Below are 19,822 nucleotides of genomic sequence, written 5' to 3'. Positions count from 1 at the left end.
TCCTTTGTGCTAGAAACTCACGATTACAGATGACCGCTTCTGGGCCCCTGCTACGAGCCTAGTAGGTTCATTATTGTGCTTGGTAACTGATCATCTTCCCTCTGTTGCCTACGGATAAGTATTAGTCTGCGGGGGATACAAACTTTGTACGAAACCGAAGCTGATATGTGATGATCGAATTCATTTCGGCAAACTGAGGCTAAGCCGGATGATTACAGAAACACTGGAAATCAAGTAACCCAAAAGAGCAACCCTTGTGCGCGAGAGGAGCCGTTTACACGGGCTTCCTTTGTTTGTGAAGTTGACAAAGTTCGATTTCCGGGCTGAGCTGTTCGAAGCGTGAGATTTTGCCTAACCCTGGATATTTCTGGGAAAAAGACCGATATAAATAGTCGTCAGAGTAAAACATTTTGCTCTGACACAAGAATAAATAAGGCAGCCACAGGTTAATCGATATTCACCTAATAAGCGTCCTAAAGAAGGACAAAACTTTGGCTACCCAATGAGTGCAGCATTTCATGTGTATAAGAAGCCACCGTTACAGGAATTTGTAGCGACTAAGAGGTTTTACGATGTGTCGACATTCTGCTTCAGTAAAATTCCTGTGATCGACTTCGAAACACTTGACCAACATGAAATAGCACTTCAGCAGAGAGAAGAATTTCAGCGAACAAGTGATTAGGGTTTGATTTTGTGTGCTCGACTTCGGCACCACCGTGTTCACTAAATAAAGCATAGAAAACAGACTACGTGATCATCATTGTGCAGTCGAAAGCCGCTCATGTTATTTGTTCAGCTGCTTACTGACAGCTCTTCCACGGAACTGCCTATTTCTGCTAAAAACCAACCGGGGTTGTGCGCGCCTTAGGGAAGCAGAACAAAACGCAATACACGCATTTACAAACAAATTCGGTTCTTCGAGAGACTCACCCGGAACCCCACCGAATCTCTCGTTCATGTTGTTTTCAAGAATTTTCAGCAGCCTTATGAGTAGTGTTTATGATTATGGAATGATCATAAGTTTGCTGACAAAGGGATGTTCATCGATGTCATCAATCAAAAGACACTAGACATCAGGAACCAGTGGAATGAAGATCCCAGCGACAAAACGATCCACGCGTGGTGTGATACATTTCGTAACAGGAGCATTTAGGTTGTTAACAAGAGTCTGAACACTTGACAACACAGTCCGACAGTTCGAAATTAAAAGCTGAAACAAGTGGTTGGGGAAATTTCCTGAAAAGAGGATGATTCGGTGTCGGATGTTGGATTTAACAATTTAAGCTGTCAAATGTGACGGTGAAGCAGACACATAACCGAATGTTTCTCCTAACCGTCGTTGGAAAAGCCAGCGGAAACAGTTTTCACCATTTCGAGGATGTTAGTTCTTGATGGAAATGCACAGGTTAATGTAGTTGTGGTCGTATGACCTGTTTTTCAAAATTATGACGTCATTACAACTCCACTTTCAGTGATCACAAAGGATAAGATGAACAGTCGGAAGAAATTTCAAAGGTAGTTTGGTATTGAGGAATTTAACAGAACCAGATGAGTCTACTGATGGTAAGAAAGGAACTGAGAGATAACTTGGGACTAAAAACTATTGAAGACCATCAAGATCTTGTCAGAGATTTAGGAAATAGAACTAAGCTGACCAGTGAAAATAGCCAGAAGTTGTTTGAGCTTATCGGAGTGGGCTGCCTTGAGCTCTTATTGGTATTCAAAGGAGCTGGGACTACTTGAGAGAAAACGTAGCCAATCTTACTTGGCTTGAGAAATCCAGACAACCCATTGGCTTGATGTCTGCAATAGTTTCTGGATTGCAAAGTAAAGCTTCGGTCCAAATCTCAAAGTAGCAATACTTGAGTATAAGGGACAGCTGAGCATTCCAGATACATGTCACCTATGGAGTGAGTACTCAGAATCATTTCATTTACAAATGAGGCCAAGGTAGGTTCAAATGCAACCACCACGAGGTTGAGTGCGTCCGGTCGTTCCTCAAATATTGAACTGTTCCGAATTCACAGTAGTAACACATCGGTTGTGAGCAGTGCTTCAATAAAATCTCATCCAATGAATGCATGTACGAATAGTACATAATGTTGAGGGAACAATATATGGGATTTGCTATTCAGAACAACCAGATCGACGTGGAAGACTAAATCAACCCAGACGAATCGTTTGTTGTGATTTGTCGAGTGCCACCCAATTGCCCAAAAGCTATCCGTGAAGGTACGCCTAGGAAAACAGTGAAGAGGGCATCAACATGACTTCAGCCAGTACTCCGTTGTCAAAAGAAGCACGAGGAACACGCTCCAACGACCAACGAATCATGTCTGACGGAGACTCGGTTTCAACAAAAAAACTCACTTACCACCTGAACCTGTACTGATTACAAATCGACGAGTGTGGTGAAATTTGTTAGAAGTCATTGCTCCCAGATCCAGACTGAACTATTTGATAGGTTTAGATTATGTAGAGGCAACCGTGAAGCACCATCCATTCTCAAGCCGCCAGGAGATCAAAATGAGTCATGCTTTAGCTCAATCTGATGTTAGGACTGCAATTTATTCAATCTTGAATGAAATGAAAGTTCATCGACTGTCAGTCAATGAGGTCAAGTTAGTCAAGTAGGCGTGCTCCTTGGACTGTGTGCCTCAGTTGAAGTTCAACAGGTTTCATGAGTCTTACTCAGCTTGATCAGTTTCCAACATTAGCTGGAGTGAAAAACGGGGACACTGACTGAATCCCGAGGTTTATTGTGAGCCACGAACACCATCGGAGGATCTCGGTATTCACTTTTGTGAGATAACCGTTCTAATATCTAGTGGGCGCACTGGTGATCCGGAAGCTGGACATGAGATTAATTATACGAACCGTAACACGGGATCCAAGTCATACACTGCGCGAGATCGAAAAGAAAATTCACGGAAACCTGGGCTATAGCGATCAACCAAAACACGCGACGGATGTATTGTAGTATATTTCCAGGCCCCACACTTTGAGAGCGTAAGCTGTCTGGCATGGCACCCACGTGACGTCTTCCGCTGTGTCGCCAAACGAACTAAACCACCAGATATATTCAACTCACCGTAGGAAAGTACAGAGCAATTTTATGTGCACTACAGTGATAAACGGCCTACATGCGTCTCTGGACAGCCGATACTGGTCGACCATATCTTACAGGGATGTGTGAACCCAACAAAAGGGAGCACTGCCATTTGATTAGTTTTTTTAATCGTATTCTGGAACGGGGTGAAACGGATTGTGGAACATCTACGCGACCATGTGTTTTGGAAGCAAGTAGACACTCAATGGTAGCAATGACGACGTCTTATCGCACTCTATTGGAGAACGTATCTAAATAGTGGGTTTAACACCGAGTTTTTTTGGCAAACTGCCACGCATTCGGAACCCCAATATCATGTGTCAATACCTTTATATAGTCTCTTAAAATAGGCTATACATATTAGGTATTAGAATAGACCCAACATAATGATATAGGGCTGTGTGTCACAACAATACTAAGAATTAAGTCTTCCAGAAAATAGAAATACCCATTGTGTACCATTCCGGAGGTAGGCTGAGGCCAGTAATATTTCGTTCGCTTTGTTCTTCATCGGATAAGACGTTGTGTTCATACAGGCTGGAGTGAAGCCTCCATGCTTTTCATACATTTCCGCCTCACTTGCTCTACACTTCCAAGTAGTCGGCTATAGCCGGACTCCAGACGCGCCAAAGGAACTTTTCGAGGCAATCGATGCTGGAGCATTTTCATAACAAGACTAAGCCAGCGTAGTTGGTTCCACTTTAGGGACTAGCATATAGGTTGGCATACTATCCTTTCTACAGAGCATGGTGGCAAACATTTTAATTACTGATATGTTGTCTCACATCACCATCATCATCGGCAGCACCACATCAGTGTTGTATAACCAGGATTTAGTTGAAACCTTATTATGAAGAAAAGAATAAAGGGGGGAAGGGACTTGGTGCTATCTTACTACAATCATTCCGAGGTGCCTACACCTCCAGGCACTCATTCAGACAATCTGGAACGCCATTGACATCGATTAGCAGCCATAACGTGCAGCGTCTCCAACCTGGCGCGATGGGGACCCCATCCTGGAAGGCGTGTAGCACCGACAGCACTTAAAGGTTTCGTGATCTCCTTCGTATCCCTCTGCCAGGCCACCTCTCTGTTTCCGCCACTCTGAGTTGAGCGTAGGAAACAGCACTCTCCTCGGCAAACGTTGGTTTTTTCATAGGCAACATATGTTCCAACCAACGCGGCTTCTGGTGCTGGACACATACTTCAATGGGAGTATCTGCTGCACAACCAAAAACTAGCCTTCTAATTGCCCCGTTATGGATTAACCGACACAAACTACTACTAACCACGGTCCTGATAAAGCGATCGTCGAACACCTGAAGACGTCTCAGTTCCGCTGCTCGAACAGGCCAAGTCTCACAGCCATACAACAAAACAGCCTGCACTGTAGCTTGATACACACGTCCCTTGGGATTCAGAGATACACTACTCTCAGGCCATAGGTGTCTCAAATTAGCAAACGCGACCCGAGCCTTGCAGTTTCGTGCATTGACCTCATTTGTCACACTACGATCAGCACTAATACAAACCAAGATACGTAAAGCGCTCCACAACTTCGAGTGCCTCCCCCTAGATTGTAAGTGGTGTTTTTAGTGACTGCATGTCCACGAGCATTACCTTGTGGGTTCAAAGTGCTTATCGAAGGACTTTGGTCAGTTCATCCAAAAACACTTGAGTCTTCTGCCCTTCAAAGGCGAGAACGATATCGTCTGCATATTCCAGATCGACAAGTTTTTCGTCACAGGCTATTTGAACACCGGGGTTTTGGAGACCATGCAGCGTTCGTATAATTATTCCATCAATCCCGCAGGCAACACTTTATAAATAAACGGGTAGCCTCTGAACGTCCACTATTTCAACAGTCAGCTTTTCAAATCTACCCAGTGCTGTGGCGCGAATGGATGTGTTATACACACTTTTTGGAGGTAAGTTGTTGTCGCGTTCGCACCACAGATGACGGTGGTTCGTGGAAGTTGCGCGAGCCTTGATGATTCGGTGAGACATCCCAACATTTAAATCGATGGTCCTGAGGTCACTCCCTAAACAAACAAATTACCGCACGAGATTGATAGTATCATCATCAAGATTGAGAACAAGTGGAAGTTCAAATGTTGTGTCAAAAAGTAGGAACATATCGTTCGCAAGTATCGGATCCCTGAGTGGTTCACCTGGGAACGCCGATGTTCATCTTCTGCTTGCAACTGTTGCCTAAGAAAAATGTCAATTAGAATGGGGCATTTCACGCCTTTCGGCAGTCCCGCTTGAAATTTTGGGGCGCAAATAAAGCTCGTGGTTAGTCGATCTTTGCGTGCCCATTTGTTAGACAACCACATAGTAAAGCGTGGTCAACAAAGCCAAACGCATTTGAAAGAAACAGCTGTCAAAGGTCTGTATTCTATAGTACTGGCGTAGCACTGGATTCTAGCCTAAGGCAAGCAACTAATCAACACAGCCACGGTCAGCGCAAAAAGCAGCGTGTTCGTCGCGGTGCCAGTCACGAGGAGCAATAAGCCGTCAGACGACGGCATTAGCATGAACTTTGGAGGCAAAAATAGCAAAATGATTTTCTCGACAGTCACATAGTACGTGAATCTTTCTGTTTGATCGCAATAATGGTAGTGTTGTCACGGTCCTTTCAAATATTTTTTCAGCAATAAGGTCAAATAATCAAGTAGTCGCAGTAACTGACCCTTGAACAAAGTACGCTATGCATCGTCTGGGACCGAGGCATCATGTCACTTCAGACGTTCAGTTCCTCTGCACAATTCGGATGCAAAGAGAGAAACCACATTCATTGGCCATGGTGACGCTGTTTTGGAAAAGCCTCGACAAAATGGAGCAGTTTATGTGAGTCAAACTGACCAGCTCAGTGCTTGATCCAAGCTTCTTATCAATTCAGCGTTTTCCGTATGGGTCGTCCAACTAGTGTTTCAAACTATTCGACTTCGCCAGTTATACAGGTTTACCGGTGCTCTCAGAGATACCTGTGTCTTCCATATTGGATGCATCGTGTGTCAAGTTTCTCAGTCTTGGTTCAGGATGACAACAAATTCTAGTTTGCTTTGTCCATGAGCTTGGTGTTAACCATGGTCCGTCGACCATCGAGCAGTTCCAATAAAGATCAGATATTCCAGGATGGGATGTGAATCTACCTACTGAAGTACCTGCGGGTTGTGGAGAATTTTGAATGTTTGGCCAACGGTTCGGCACAGAGTTGGAAGCTCCTTCTTTTTGTGTGGACAAAACCAAGTTACTGTATCCAGTGTGGCATTTGCAGTGTCCACTAAAAGAGACAGAAAACTAGACACATCGGGCTTGGTCGGAGTCTAGTTGATCACCAAAGGCATCAGTATCGCGTAGGAGATAGAAGGAACTATGTGACATAACGGCGAAAGTTTGAGCTCGGGAGGAACAATCGATTGTATAGATAACAAGTGAAGTATACGCTTTCCGTTTTCAATAAGACGGCTGACTTTCCAGGTTGCCCTCAATCGCGTCTCACCTACCGACCTGGATGTCCATAACTCAGATGTCTACTTTGTGAACACTGTGGAGAAATCCATTAGGCTGTTGACAGAATTCGTCTCCCAGGCGCACAAGATAGCCATCGTTCAGCAGTGACAGGCAAGCATCTGAATTCCATGTGTTAGAACTGGATGCAACTCTGAATCGTGTGGCGCAAGTGAATGGATCAAATGCTGTTTCGTCTGCAAAAACCGATTAAGTAGCCGGCGGTGCTGTGACTTGACATAATGTCCACATTCCTTTAGTGCGCTACTTGTGCGTCCACGCACATTCTTTGTTCGATACAAATCGCTGAAAGTTTGTGTACCTAAGTTAGGCGAATCGGTTTTCCAGATGTCTGCTAACCTAGTTTGCCGTCTTTTCTTATATTTTTCACCCTGAGTATCGATGTGGAAGTTTCTTGCAACAATTCGTGGTCACTCACGAAATTTATTTAATCGTTTTTGGGAAAGTGTGGCAAAAGATTATTTGGATCATTTGACTCTTTCGGCACATGGAACAAAAAGGTGCTGTCATGTTGCCGGCGTCTACTGACAGAACCAAGAATAGCTGGATTCAAGCGGTGAGGCATCACGACCAGGGTGAAAGTCCCCGAATTCTCCCATTTGTATAAGAATTTGGATTTCACCGGAGACCCGAATGAACCCAGCCGACGGGTTTTCAGCAACCTTACGAGTAGTATGCTACTCGTAAACAGCAACGCATTGCGATATCTCAAATATTGTAACAAGTGAAACATGGAGTGCCCTGGTGCCGCATACTCAGTTGAACAAGACTATTACAAAAGAGATTCGGCTGGACTCCTATCAAGACCAAATTCGTATTCAAACGAGAGTATTTGTCGAATTTCTTGCAATTTGGGTTCAACTAGATCGCAAGCTTGATGGTAGTTTGGGGGCTGATGAGCCCCAAAAAAGGTGAAACCCGTCGTGTGCTGTCGAAGAGTTTTCGCCAACCTTATGAGTAGCGTATTGGGTCTAGAGTTTAAAATCTGTCTTCAGGGAAATATCGGAATTAGACCAAGAATTCATAGCCACTCGGAAGCTAGTTTATTCACTTACCAAGTTCACTTAGGTAAGTTTTAAAAAGCAACAAGCTCGGAGATCTCAGAGAACAGAACTTGGTCGTCAAAGAAAGTACCATGTTACCCTACTGTGAACTTTACTGGTCGTAAACTCTGCACTATCGTGTCGGATACGATCAGAATAATGTATTAGGGTTAATGCCTTCATATCCTGAGCTCCTCGTGAATTAGGGAACATTTGAAATTCTGGTTGATAAACATAGGATTTCTTGCCTGTGACTGGGGAAGCGATAATAATAATCTTTTCACTATTGAACGGTTCGCGGGGCCTCATTAGCGCTGTCCAGCGTGCGTGCTTATCTTCACTGCCATTCTCAAAACATGCCACTTAAAGCAGGTGCCTATGGAATTTCTGAACATCGATCTGATAAGCACAGAACCCTTGAAAGGTCGCGCGAAAAACAGTAAGTTTCGGGATATGCGACGTGCTGTTATTCATCGCAGACCTCTGATTGATCTACGCCCCAGCACCGACTGCAAGACCACGACTCCTTCCTGTAGCTCATCCACAGTGTCTGCTTCACCTGTAAACAGGTCCTGTTACCATACCCTACGTGCCTTTGAATGGTTTCACGCCTGTCTGTCACGCAAATGCATTGGAAGGTAAACAATGTGATGTTGTAAATCAGACAGCACAGATTGAAGTAACATTCTTTCCAAATTATTCCTCAGGGAACGATGAGAAAGCACGGTTTTCGAGTGACTGGTTGCCGCAGCCAGCCAAGGTTCTCTCCGTGCGATTGAATCAGGTGCCGTTAGTTTGTCACGCAGGTGGTTCTTGAGACCGGAAAAGCCTATGCACTGTAACTTCGGATACTGTGACTCTCCTTTTCGAATAACGTGTCAACTGTAGACCAAGCCACCTGGGACGCCCGGACCATTGATTTCTTCAAACCATGATTTATTTCTGTTCATCTGACCTCGTGTCTCATGTAAGCAGAAGAACTTAACATGGTTCGAAAGAGTAAGAATTCAAAGGTGAGAAATGAGCTTATGGAGTGGTGAGCTGGGTAAAAAGACAATGCTGAAAAGCTGAAAACTTCCAGCCAGGGAGCCAGAAGACGCACCTTCACAAACGATGTGTACAGGACACAATCGCTTTTAAAATGAGCTCTCACCAGTTTCCGGAACTCACAGGAAGTTGGTCCACGACAGAGAAGGCAGCCAATAGCCCGCTTTCCGGATATCGAGAGAACGCATGGCATCTTCAGCTGCTGAGTGCGCTACAGGCCCACGCGGAGAGGATAGTTCACAATTCCAGTTGTTTTATCGCATTTAAAACCAAACATAATTACGAATCTGAACATAGCCGACTCAACAGATATAAAAAGCTAGCCATTTGAAAAGGACGGAGTTTAGGCGCGGTATAATACTTTTAAAGCGTTTTGCTTCCCTTTTATTCCATTCTCGATGACAAACTGATCCGTAGTCGAGAAAAGACAAACTGTACTTATAGTTTTCATATTTTGTTGTTCGAAGCAATGAGCATGCATTTCGTTGGAACACATAGGGATAGAAAACACACCTTAACAGATGAGTGAGCCGCAGAGAGGACGTGATACATGATCTGTCACAGGGAACGCGGAGAGGGGAAGGGGCGGTTATCAGACGACAAATAAAACTAATGAGCAGGTTTGGTTGAGGAGCGTGGTTGCAGAGTAGGGCAGAGGTCTAGAGGAGCAGGTGCAGACAGGCTGAGGGTGAACCGGGCCCCTACTTGCCATCAATCGGTTAACGGAGAATTTCGGTTGAAATATACAGGGTTTATCAAACATCGTAGCGGGTGGATTAACAAACTACTTGCAGCTTGTAGGTGAAGAAGAATAACAGAGCAATGATGACAGGGCTGTTCACAAGTTATAAGAGGTGCGACAATCATACGGGTAGTGTATTCAAAGAAGGCGAGAAAACTAGCGACCATAAACTGGAGTGAGGAGGGCGGCTGCACACCAAACACGGTTGTGCGTAAGTACCATTAGTTACGAAATCAGGTTACAGCCGAATTAGATAACTGTGGCGCCGTGGCCTCAGATTAGTTGGTTTCAAACGGAGTCACACACAGAAGAATAAAACTGATTTGGAAAAGCCGTAAAAAGAGTACAATTACTCAAAGGTCGCACTGTGCGTGAAGTAGACCAGTAACGTTGGCAGTGGGACCGAAGCAGGCTGTTAGGGGAAAGTACTCGTAGCAAAGGGGCAATGAGTAAAGCCGAAGATCAATCGAATTCGAAATAGTCGGCGTGTGGGCCAATGGATCAAAACTGTACTTGGAAAAAGTGAGCAGATCACCCACTCATCAATGAAAGCAGCCCCGACAAGATCCGAGTCGGAAACCAGGACTCTCGGGGCATTTGCTCTAAGGAGGGCCCAGATAAAAAGATTCGTATGAAATAGTTCAGTCACTGTGTTTAAAGAAGCAACATGGGCAGTAGCACTCTAACAGAAGGCTGATAAATGACATCCAGCATACCATGGGCTCGAAAGACAGTGAGGTAACGATTATCGTCGTAGAGGATCCAGGTAGCTCGGTGGCAATATCAGTGAGCATTCTAGCAATTTGGTATAGGTATACTTATACCTGCAATCGTCAGGACTCCTATCACAAAGCGTACACATACACAGGATACGATAGCATGATAGTAGGTCGCGAGAAACGCCAACTAAGTCAACACGCCTTCGTATGTGTGTGTGTGTGTGTGCGTGCGTGCATACACAAGAATGTAAAGTACAAATTGAGTTTTTCCCATTCAAATCCCAAGAGGGTCTTACTGTAGTTTGTGNTTTTCCCATTCAAATCCCAAGAGGCAGGTTCAACAGCAGCTATAGGCAAACATGTGTCGAGAATAGTAGCAGTAGAGAGGGAGGGGCGGATAACAGGCATGAGAGGCTTCGAGAAAGACAGCTGGAGCGCGCTTGGCCGCGGTAGGCTACACAAATGTTAATCAGAGTAATGTGATCGGTCCGAAATTCGACGTATGATGAGCGAAAGGGGCGGCGCAATTCGAGCATAAATCCAAAGGAACACGCGCACGTCAGTCAGCTGATCCACCTTGTGTGCCTCACAGAATGCAATGGGAACTACATGAATAGCGGTTATGGTTACACGTATAGTAGGTTATGAGCGAGGAGGAAATCAAGTTGCACAGGACGGGACGGTCAGACTTCTGGGGCATCTGCATCCGCATACTCAATCGTCGGATGCTGAGCTTGCCTGAGGACCATTGAGCTGATGCTTCGCCGTTGTTCCGGGTCTATTCGAGGTCCTAGTCCCATGCGGAAGGCATCAACCACTTTCATCTAGTAGACAAGGAAAGAGGAACAACAATGGAAAATGAAAGGGCTTGTAACGAGCGGAATAATAGGTAATCTGAAGAGTACACAGATTGGTGCAACCAAATTCATGCCGCCAACAAAAACATTCGCTTGTCCCAAGATACTTGCGAGGACGAAGTGAACAGCACTCAGGTCTTTAATGAAAGGTTAATAAATGTTACCAGCAAATACACCGAGGACACCATTTAGTACTTGGGTTCAAGATATGAACACCGTTATAAATGTTAGTCATTGGTGGAAGGGGACGAAAAGGCAGGTTGCGTGGTGAAACGGGAGCTTGGGGATCGAAATAGGAAGAACGTCCATGCATTCGGACTGCTAACACAAACTGGGGTCATTCGATCCCCTGAGTAAACCAGTTAGTTATTTTTTTTACTAGTAATCCTTGTTCGTCACAAGCCTTTTTCAATGCATCATCGATGTAACCATTGTGTCCGGGCTTAGTGATGAAAACCAGCTGGCTCTGAAGTATCAGAATGTGATCGATCAACAAAATCTTTTTCGCGTAAGGACGTCCTGGTGTTTTTGTCAAGAGACTAGGTGAAACTATCCAGATCGCTTAACAGAAGTCCTAAAGTAAAAAAAATGTTGAGAAGCCCAAAAGCGTTTTATATTCAGCAAGTCGTGTTTAATTTGACAAGGATTCACCTTTACATTTCTATCAACACAATTCGAGATTACTATCAGATCAGCTTAATAATTTTATCACGGTACGTTATGAAAGATGTTGAGAGTGAGAAATGAGCTGGGGGAAGATATCTAGGTAGCTGATGCAAAGTTGATAAGTGGAAGATCCTGACAATATAATGAACAGTGGATGACAGTTATATAGACTGAATAGAATATGATCACCCTTCATCACCTAATCGGATGGCGAGCTTCAAAAAGGGCTGAGAACAGAACAACACATTCGGACTAGCACGGGGACTCGGGATTACAACATCACTGGTAAGACACTAACATGGAATTATTGAACTTCGAGTCAAATAGCTTTGACAACGGTCTCACCAGGCCAAACCCTCCCAGAGTCTGGATGGATAACCTATGCTTCACTCACACATCGCAAAATAATGTAGCCAGAACACACTCAAACCATCCAACAGCGAAACGGTAGGTACTGACACGGGTAATAAGATTCTTGCGATGTAACAACGAATTTCGGAGACTGAAGTCCCACAGAGTGAAAACCATGTGTTTAGTTGGGGAACTGTAATAAATTGCCAAAGAAGAACCCCCTTAACGAGTTCACAAACGACGTTTGGTGTGATCTGAACAAGAAAGGAAGCAAGTAATCGAAACTTAGGTTGCTATTCAAATCGATCATTTGATTCCAATGCTCCCAAACAGTCAGTGAGTTGTTTAGTTGAAATGATTTCAAGAAAGACGTCGAGAGGTAAATATCATAAAGTCTGAGCAACAAACAGTCCGGGGGGGGGGAAGATGATGGCAGACTAATACACCGAATTGGTTGTCAAAGGTGTAAAACGAAGATGACTAATGGTAAAGTTGCGTGTGTAATGGAATGAAAACCATCCAAACAACAAGGGTTGTCTGTCTGGTCATGTGCAGTTTTCAGTTCGTCACCTCAATTAATTGCCATTATCATTCGCCTCATTTAAACTAATTGTATGGAAAACAGCGTTTGAGTCTTAGTACTTGTTGAAAATTCACATATTGTGACCGTGAGGTTCTCTTTGATTTAAGACGAAAGAGATGAAGGAATCTTCCGGAGTCAAATACATGTAAGATGGCGGGAAATATCACCAATGAGGGGAAGTAGTCTGCCGCGGTGACGAAAAATGTACACACACTACTCTTTCATCTCTGTAATGACCGTATGGATGAGATTGGCAAACTAGGGCGGTAAGATAATCTTACGCTGTTCTAATGGGCTCGAGATAGTTCAATGGTTAAGCCGCCAGCTTACAGACCGGAAGGCCCGTGGTTCGAACCTAACCTCAGCATCGCGACTGCTTCTGTCTAGACTTGAACAACCTGGTAGTATCCCAGTCCTCGTGCCTTTTTACGTTGGCATGAAAGCCAGGCATCAAAAAAGCGCTACAGGTTAACTGTTAATATTATTACACTGTTCGGGAAATTACTTCTTCCTGACAGTGAGTACATTCTTAACACGTTTGTTTCTTCTAAATTCGCGTTCAACATGTGAACAGATTGTCAAAGGAGAGGGAGTGACTGACAGTTTATAAGTGTTCATGAGGTCGCACCTATTTGAATGCGCGATCATCTCCAGGAAACCATGTGGATGTGGATTAGACCGCTCCAAAAAAACCAAAAGGAATGAAAATCGAAGCAGTTAGGCCTGCTTATATAAACCCGATGTTCTGGCGATTTCCTACAGTATTCCTTCATTATAATGACCTTGGGAATGCTGAGCTGCTGCCGTGATATGGGTGGACGAGGGGCCAAACATTTTTGAATGCCGTGCAGGTCGATGTGATCGCACTACCGACGGTTGTCACAAGGAGACCACTAGGCTCACTCACGAGAAACCAGTGAAAGGGATTCACTAAGAGCCAGCCTATTCAAATGAGGTTAGTACAGAAGGCTTCAAGATTGTGCCCGCCGTTCCACCATTTACTGCGTGTTGAACTCTGATACAATATTAAACAATGAGGGAATGGAACGACTTCCTCAGGAGGGGCTACCCCATTGAAAGACTATGATAGAGTTTTGTTTCGCTCCAGAGTCAGCTTGAGCCTCGTCTCCACCACCCTTTTAGGAGGCCAACTATCCATTTAATCTGGGTGGCTTCTTGGAACCCGTTAGGAGGGTCGTTCATGAGAACTTCCTACTGATTAGGTACGTTCTGAGGATTAGTCTCTGCAGAAGCGGGTTACTACATTAGGGTGAGTGGTTGGGGTGGTGAAAGTGCATTGAGTTGAGAGCAGCCAGTTAGGAATCGTGACAACTTGACTTTCCGTGTTATGGTGGGGAACACCGAAGACAAGTTTTACTTTCAAAACACGTAAAAAGTGACGTAAAACTGACACACAGAAAGCTCATGTTGCCATGCCTCAGAAAGGATAGGCGTACACGTAGAGACGGGCACACACACACACACACCATACATTCAAGTGCGGAGTAACATCGGACAACGACGGTGAGGACTATGCGTGCACGGCTACGACCTGAGATGGCATATTGTGCCGAGCTGGCACGCAACACTCTACAGTGTTTGTGCGAAAAATTACGAGAACGAACAGACAAACATGCGACACTCATGTAATCTGAAACAAATGACAAGCGGCGAGAAGCTGCCGCGCACGATGCAGGCCAGAGTATCACATAACCGGAACATTTTAGTCCACATTTGGCCATTATCTGTTAATCCCATAGACCATGACGTCACCGGCAACATTTCGCCGGAATGGGGCGAATGTGAAGTAAAGTGAAGTGGACGAGTCGCGAAGGGGATATATGCACAACACAACAAGATTAACATAGCGAGGCGAACGTAGATCTTGACATACTGAAACTCGGGTTTGTCGTGCGAGAGTACTTACAGCTTGCATCTACAAAACCAGGGTGGGATGAGACGCGGGAAGACGAAGAATGAAGCAAAATAACAGTGGCGACGCTACAGAGGTAACGCTTGATCACCGGTGTTCTGGAAAAGACAAGCTGTCCCAAAATATGCGACTTCGTTAGGTTTGTTGCATGCAACGGAGAAACGATAATGTGGTGGCTCAGCGAAAGTGATCATTGTCGACGTACCTGAGTTTGAATACGGTTCACACCGCGGACCCATAGAATCTTCCCACCCAAGGCCATCTCAGTCGGAGCTGGCAAATGACCAATCCTGTCTTCATCAGCTTCCTCTTCCTCTTCTTCCTCCTCTTCGGCTCCTTCAGCAGGCTCTTCTTCAGGCCTTTTCCGCTTACAACAAGTACATTTTGGTATAATGGCGTTTGGCACACTGTTCATAACCTGATAATAATTCAAACAAAACAGAAACGCAAGTGTTGGGAGGGCAGACACAGCTGGGAGGAGTTCAAGGGAATTTTCAACAGCCCAAGATTTGAAATGCACTTATGAAAAATTCCGCAAACCATGCAACCTTGAAGTAGGTTACGGCGGGGGCTAGTGAAAAGCACAGGGTACAGCTAACTTAGGCTTACAGAGTCAGTACGACGTTTTAGTGTGTCATCATGTCACAAGCGACCGAGCGGAAAAAACAATTCTTACAGGGACCATTGATAGGACGGGCCGCCTAAGGGTCTAGTAATTCAGTAATCGTCCGTGAGATGAAATATAGTTTAATATAGCACCCAGTTCATTCGTGAGAAACGGGAGAACCCCATCGGATCGTGATCCAGACCTAGAGAGATGAAATGCTTTTCTATATCAACTAAATTCAAACAGGTAGCAACAACGATGGGAATGGATTTTATTGCCTCTTCATGCTAATAATTCCGGAGGTATTGCATGAAGTGGGGTTCTCGGGATGCCCTGTTCGAAATCCTAAAGTGGTTCCGTAGACCTCTAAAAGCAACTCGATATTAGTTGAGGATGTCCTAAGGGGGCGCAGTGGGTGTCATACTAGAGATTGAACACACTTTTCGGTTATCTTAGCTTCCGGTCGAGTTGTCTTCGGAATTCGATCTTTAGGAGACCATATATAATCGTTTTTGGAATCTATCGGGGTATCGTTTTACGATGGATACCAGAACTTCCTACAAGGAAAAGGGCTGTAGAATTAAGGGCGAACAATATTCAGTGATCGACTGACCGAACAAAAGGACCGGTAAAGTGGTGTCGGTGAAGATTGTGGGGACATTGCAATACGCAAGGGACACTATGGATGTTTAGCTTGTTCAGTGAACCAGGACGGACGACTGCGTCTGGCGTTAAATTGTGGAAGTTAGAATCCAAAGGGAAATACCATAAAAGCAAGTAACTGAGACCATTTTCGTACCGTGAACAAGTGGAACATGTTCCCACTTCCAGGCATGGTACTCAGTTGACAACTCTGGTCACAACCAAGTAGCACTGGAAACAAACATTCAATCAACTCCACGAAGTCATACATGGAAGCGGCACATCAAGACTTGCGGGAGGTTTACGGTGTCTGTCTCTGGAGCTAGGATTGAGCTGAAATATGCACATATGTCGTGACCAATCACAGCACAGCTGTAATTTGCGATATGGATTGTTAGGTCAAGTCGTAACTATGGTAATGTAAACAGATGAGTCGTTCTCCTGAAGAGCACTGAAGGCAGTACCAGGATAGGAAACACTTGTGTATCACCATATCTGAACGCGACACACTACGCATAAGGCCGCTGGAAGCTCATCGACAGCGGGCCATCAGAAACGAGAGATGCAGCTGGATTAGGTTGAGTCACCTGTTAAAACCAAATTCGTGTGCACAGGAGTATTTGTGGAAACATTTTTAATAGTTGTCCGAGAAGAGCATATCTTTGGTATGTGACATGACAGAGCCTGTTGGCGTCTCAATCGTGAAGTTTCTCTCCGCCGTGACAACAAGCAGGGTACGAGGATTTGAAGGCAATCCTGTTGATCAATTTGGTTTCGGATCATGTACCTCCGACCAGCCCGTCAAACCATTGGAGTGGATTTTCGCCTTTGGACAGGATTCATAACCTCTTTCCGAATACATCTAAATTCCACTCTCAGATGTATTCCAGATGCACCCAGCTGCTCCATATTCTGATTACGCTCACACGTATCATGTAGGTCCAATTGGTCCCGAAACGATAACATAAATCAGCAACGACAGTACTTGTACATAAATGTGATATGAATTCTACGGCTGCGCTCTAGTACATGGGGCACGTCTGGCGTACATGACCTAGAGCGGTTGTCTACACTTTGCTGAGTAAACATGACAAAACATGAACAGAAAGTAGACATGAGCTCAGCTCTACGTGGGTCCAAGCCCTGCACACAGCAACTATGAGCAAACCTCCGACACATATTCAACGGGTGAACATAGCGGATACCCAGATAACATTAAGAAAACACGTTTTAATGAACAGCGGTATTGGTTAGGTAGGTCTGAGGTGGGTGAGCCACATGTTCGGAAAACAGACCTACTCGTCCATTGTGAGTATGACTGAGTATGACCAAAGATGGGATGTAAAATTCGGCAGCATAACTCACCTGACCCCAGACAAGCTCGCCAACGCCGAAAAACAAGCACCAAAGCCATTGATCAGCAGTAAGCGGTGCCGTACTGAACGCATACGAACCAAATTGGATGAGGAGAACTTGGAGTACGAACGTGGCGAACCAGATGATGACAAATAGTGGATTGCGCTGCAATCCGCTGAACACATTTCGTTGACCGTGGATCTTGCGAGCGTTGAACTCGTTGAATAACGTCATCATGACCAGTGTGTTGAAGATCAGAGTGAAGTGCTGCGTAGGCTCATGTACTCTGATCCCGCTCATATTGTCCACTTCAATAAATGTTTCACCTAAAATGTGCGAGAAGCATACGTGCGGTGAGGTGGTAGACGACCCTATCAATGTCAGCTGCTCAGGAACGATGGGAGGGGGGAACAACAAACACTCGAATCGGATTAGAAAGAAGGGTATAGTTTTCTTAAAACAAGCGTCAACAAGACGGGTGGGTAAACAACTCGTGCTTTCAAGGTGTTGATACAAGAAAAGTCATCTGTCAACCCGAACAACAGTTGAACAGATGGCAACCAGAGAAAACAAGGGAACGTGAGTGAAAAAATAGAACACGTCGCAAGTATGTGTACTTCACCAGAAACACTCTGGTACCATCTGCTTGGGGATGCACAACAATCGTTCACGTTTGGATCTGTCCTATTAAAAATGGATAATCGATTTCGTTCAGATTTGTGACGCAGGAATGACAATTATCAGCGAAATACGTTCATTTGCATACCAATCTGATCTTGACGGGAGACTCACCTGGAACCCAGATGAATCTCGTTTATGGTGCTGTTAGGCAACTGAATGCGCTGCACCCGGCCGCCTCATGGCAAGATAATCGAGATATCGTGATACATGTTTAGACATATTACACTACTCATAAGAGTTTTCAGCAACCTTATGAGTATTGTAATACGTCCATGCAATGATTATTTCTGTTTTGGCCGAAAGCAAAATCTGGTTGATTCTGTTTGAGTGGCCCGTGTCAAGAGTCGCAAAAATCGTAGCAGCACTTCATGCAGTCTGCCGGCCCAAGCAACTGTTCGTTGGACCTTGGGAAATTTGGTTAGCCAGGTCTGTTGTGGCTATCTTGTCGGAATTTTTGATGCTACGTTCAAAAGTTAAATTCAACTAATTCCAAGGTTCCCAGACTATAGATTATCAGGCTCATTTTATGCGATCAAAAATAGTTTCACGAAGGCTTCTTCTATTGAGAACTGTTTTTAAAAAACTGGTTGTCATAATAGAAAAGAGCTGCAGATAGAACTGACCAGTTACACTAAAATCGAGCATCCAGACAAAATTGAAACAAGTGGCTCTTCAATTAGGGATCATCCACTACGCACGCACCACTGCAAAAATTCGTATTCGGCAATGTGAGGTGCTTGAGTAAATCAAGTTTGTGGACCTTGTTTTTGGGTGTGGGAAAAACGTTACGCAAGTCCGAAATAAGGTCTGGAACGGTGGTATGATGGAAGAGTAAGCCACAAAACAGCGCTGATGCTTAGACAAGAACCATTAAAAATACATAGCAAGGATGAGAATCGAGTGCGTTCCGGCCCGTGGCTAATGCGTCAATCCTTGGGCCATCTTAGACTCTCTTTATGATAGTCCCCTTAGTCAGTAAATTTGTTTTATTAGAATCTGATATCTCAGTTCCAGCTCCAAGCTCATTGCCTTTTGAGTTTTTATGATCGGTATTGGATTGGATTTTACACATCATCAATTGTAAAAAGCTGACGACCGACTGAGATTGGCGTAAACGGGGATTCCATCACAACGATTAGTGTTGGTGTCCCAGGTACAAACAAAGGTGTTACACTCAATCTGACTAAAGTATACGGTGTCCCGGGTAAGATGCCAGGAAAATGGCGGAGTCAATAAAGTCTAGTGGAAATATTTTCCAAGTCCAATTATGCAAAGGTGACACTTATATACCCAAACCACACCAGACCTTCAGATGCCCAGGCCAAAACACCTTATCCGTCGTCTAGCTGCTGATTTGACAGCCTTCATTAAATACGAATGAGTGGAAGTCGGAGATCAGTACATTAGAAATAATTTCATAAAGTCATTCTTCGCAGATATGCACTGTGGTTTCTGAACTGCGAAGAAAAACCCAACCTTTTTCCGGCCACTCGGAGTCGCCAGAAAACACTCCTGGAGCATGTGCCTTTGACTAACGGCTTTGAACATCCTACTATATGTCGTACAAGTGGATTTCATACGTGCTAATCTAAAGTGAACCAGCGTATAGTAGGTTCCGGTAACCAAAACCTGATAAGTTTGTAGCGCAAGTGTTCATGCCTTACAGGTTCAACATAGGCTAGATCTAGCACCGTAATGGACATAAACGAGTAATGTAAGTGAATGGTCACGACGTGAGTGATGCGCCCACATAGCCTAAAGCAACAATTGAGGTAAGCGATAGGCAGCGCTTGGAAATCTAGCTGACGAAGTAACCTGCAGGTTTCAAAAGACGTACTGGAGGTTGGATAGCACACAAGACGAATCATTAGTCAGGTGAACAAATCTCATGTCCTGTCTGACCATGGCCTCAAACAATGCTAAATCCTATGGAACAGCGAATTAGCCGGAAG

At 44.6% G+C, this 19,822-nt stretch overlaps 1 protein-coding gene across 1 annotated transcript in view; it reads right to left on the bottom strand.

The window, feature by feature from the left end:
- Window positions 1–9,166: 9,166 nt before the first annotated feature.
- Window positions 9,167–19,822, bottom strand: part of T265_01286 (hypothetical protein) — a gene marked incomplete at both ends in the record, with an annotated part of 99,962 nt that continues 89,306 nt past the window's right edge. Inside the window, 3 exons of the mRNA XM_009165292.1 lie at window positions 9,167–11,018; window positions 14,790–15,002; window positions 17,199–17,515. Coding sequence (XP_009163556.1) covers window positions 10,878–11,018; window positions 14,790–15,002; window positions 17,199–17,515 — 671 coding nt within the window. The remainder of the gene's footprint in view (window positions 11,019–14,789; window positions 15,003–17,198; window positions 17,516–19,822) is intronic.

Source organism: Opisthorchis viverrini (assembly GCF_000715545.1).
Source record: "Opisthorchis viverrini unplaced genomic scaffold opera_v5_14, whole genome shotgun sequence".
Taxonomy (NCBI): Eukaryota; Metazoa; Platyhelminthes; class Trematoda; order Opisthorchiida; family Opisthorchiidae; genus Opisthorchis; species Opisthorchis viverrini.
The sequence above is the reverse complement of the archived record's forward strand: the minus strand, read 5'-3'. Positions and strand labels throughout refer to the sequence as shown.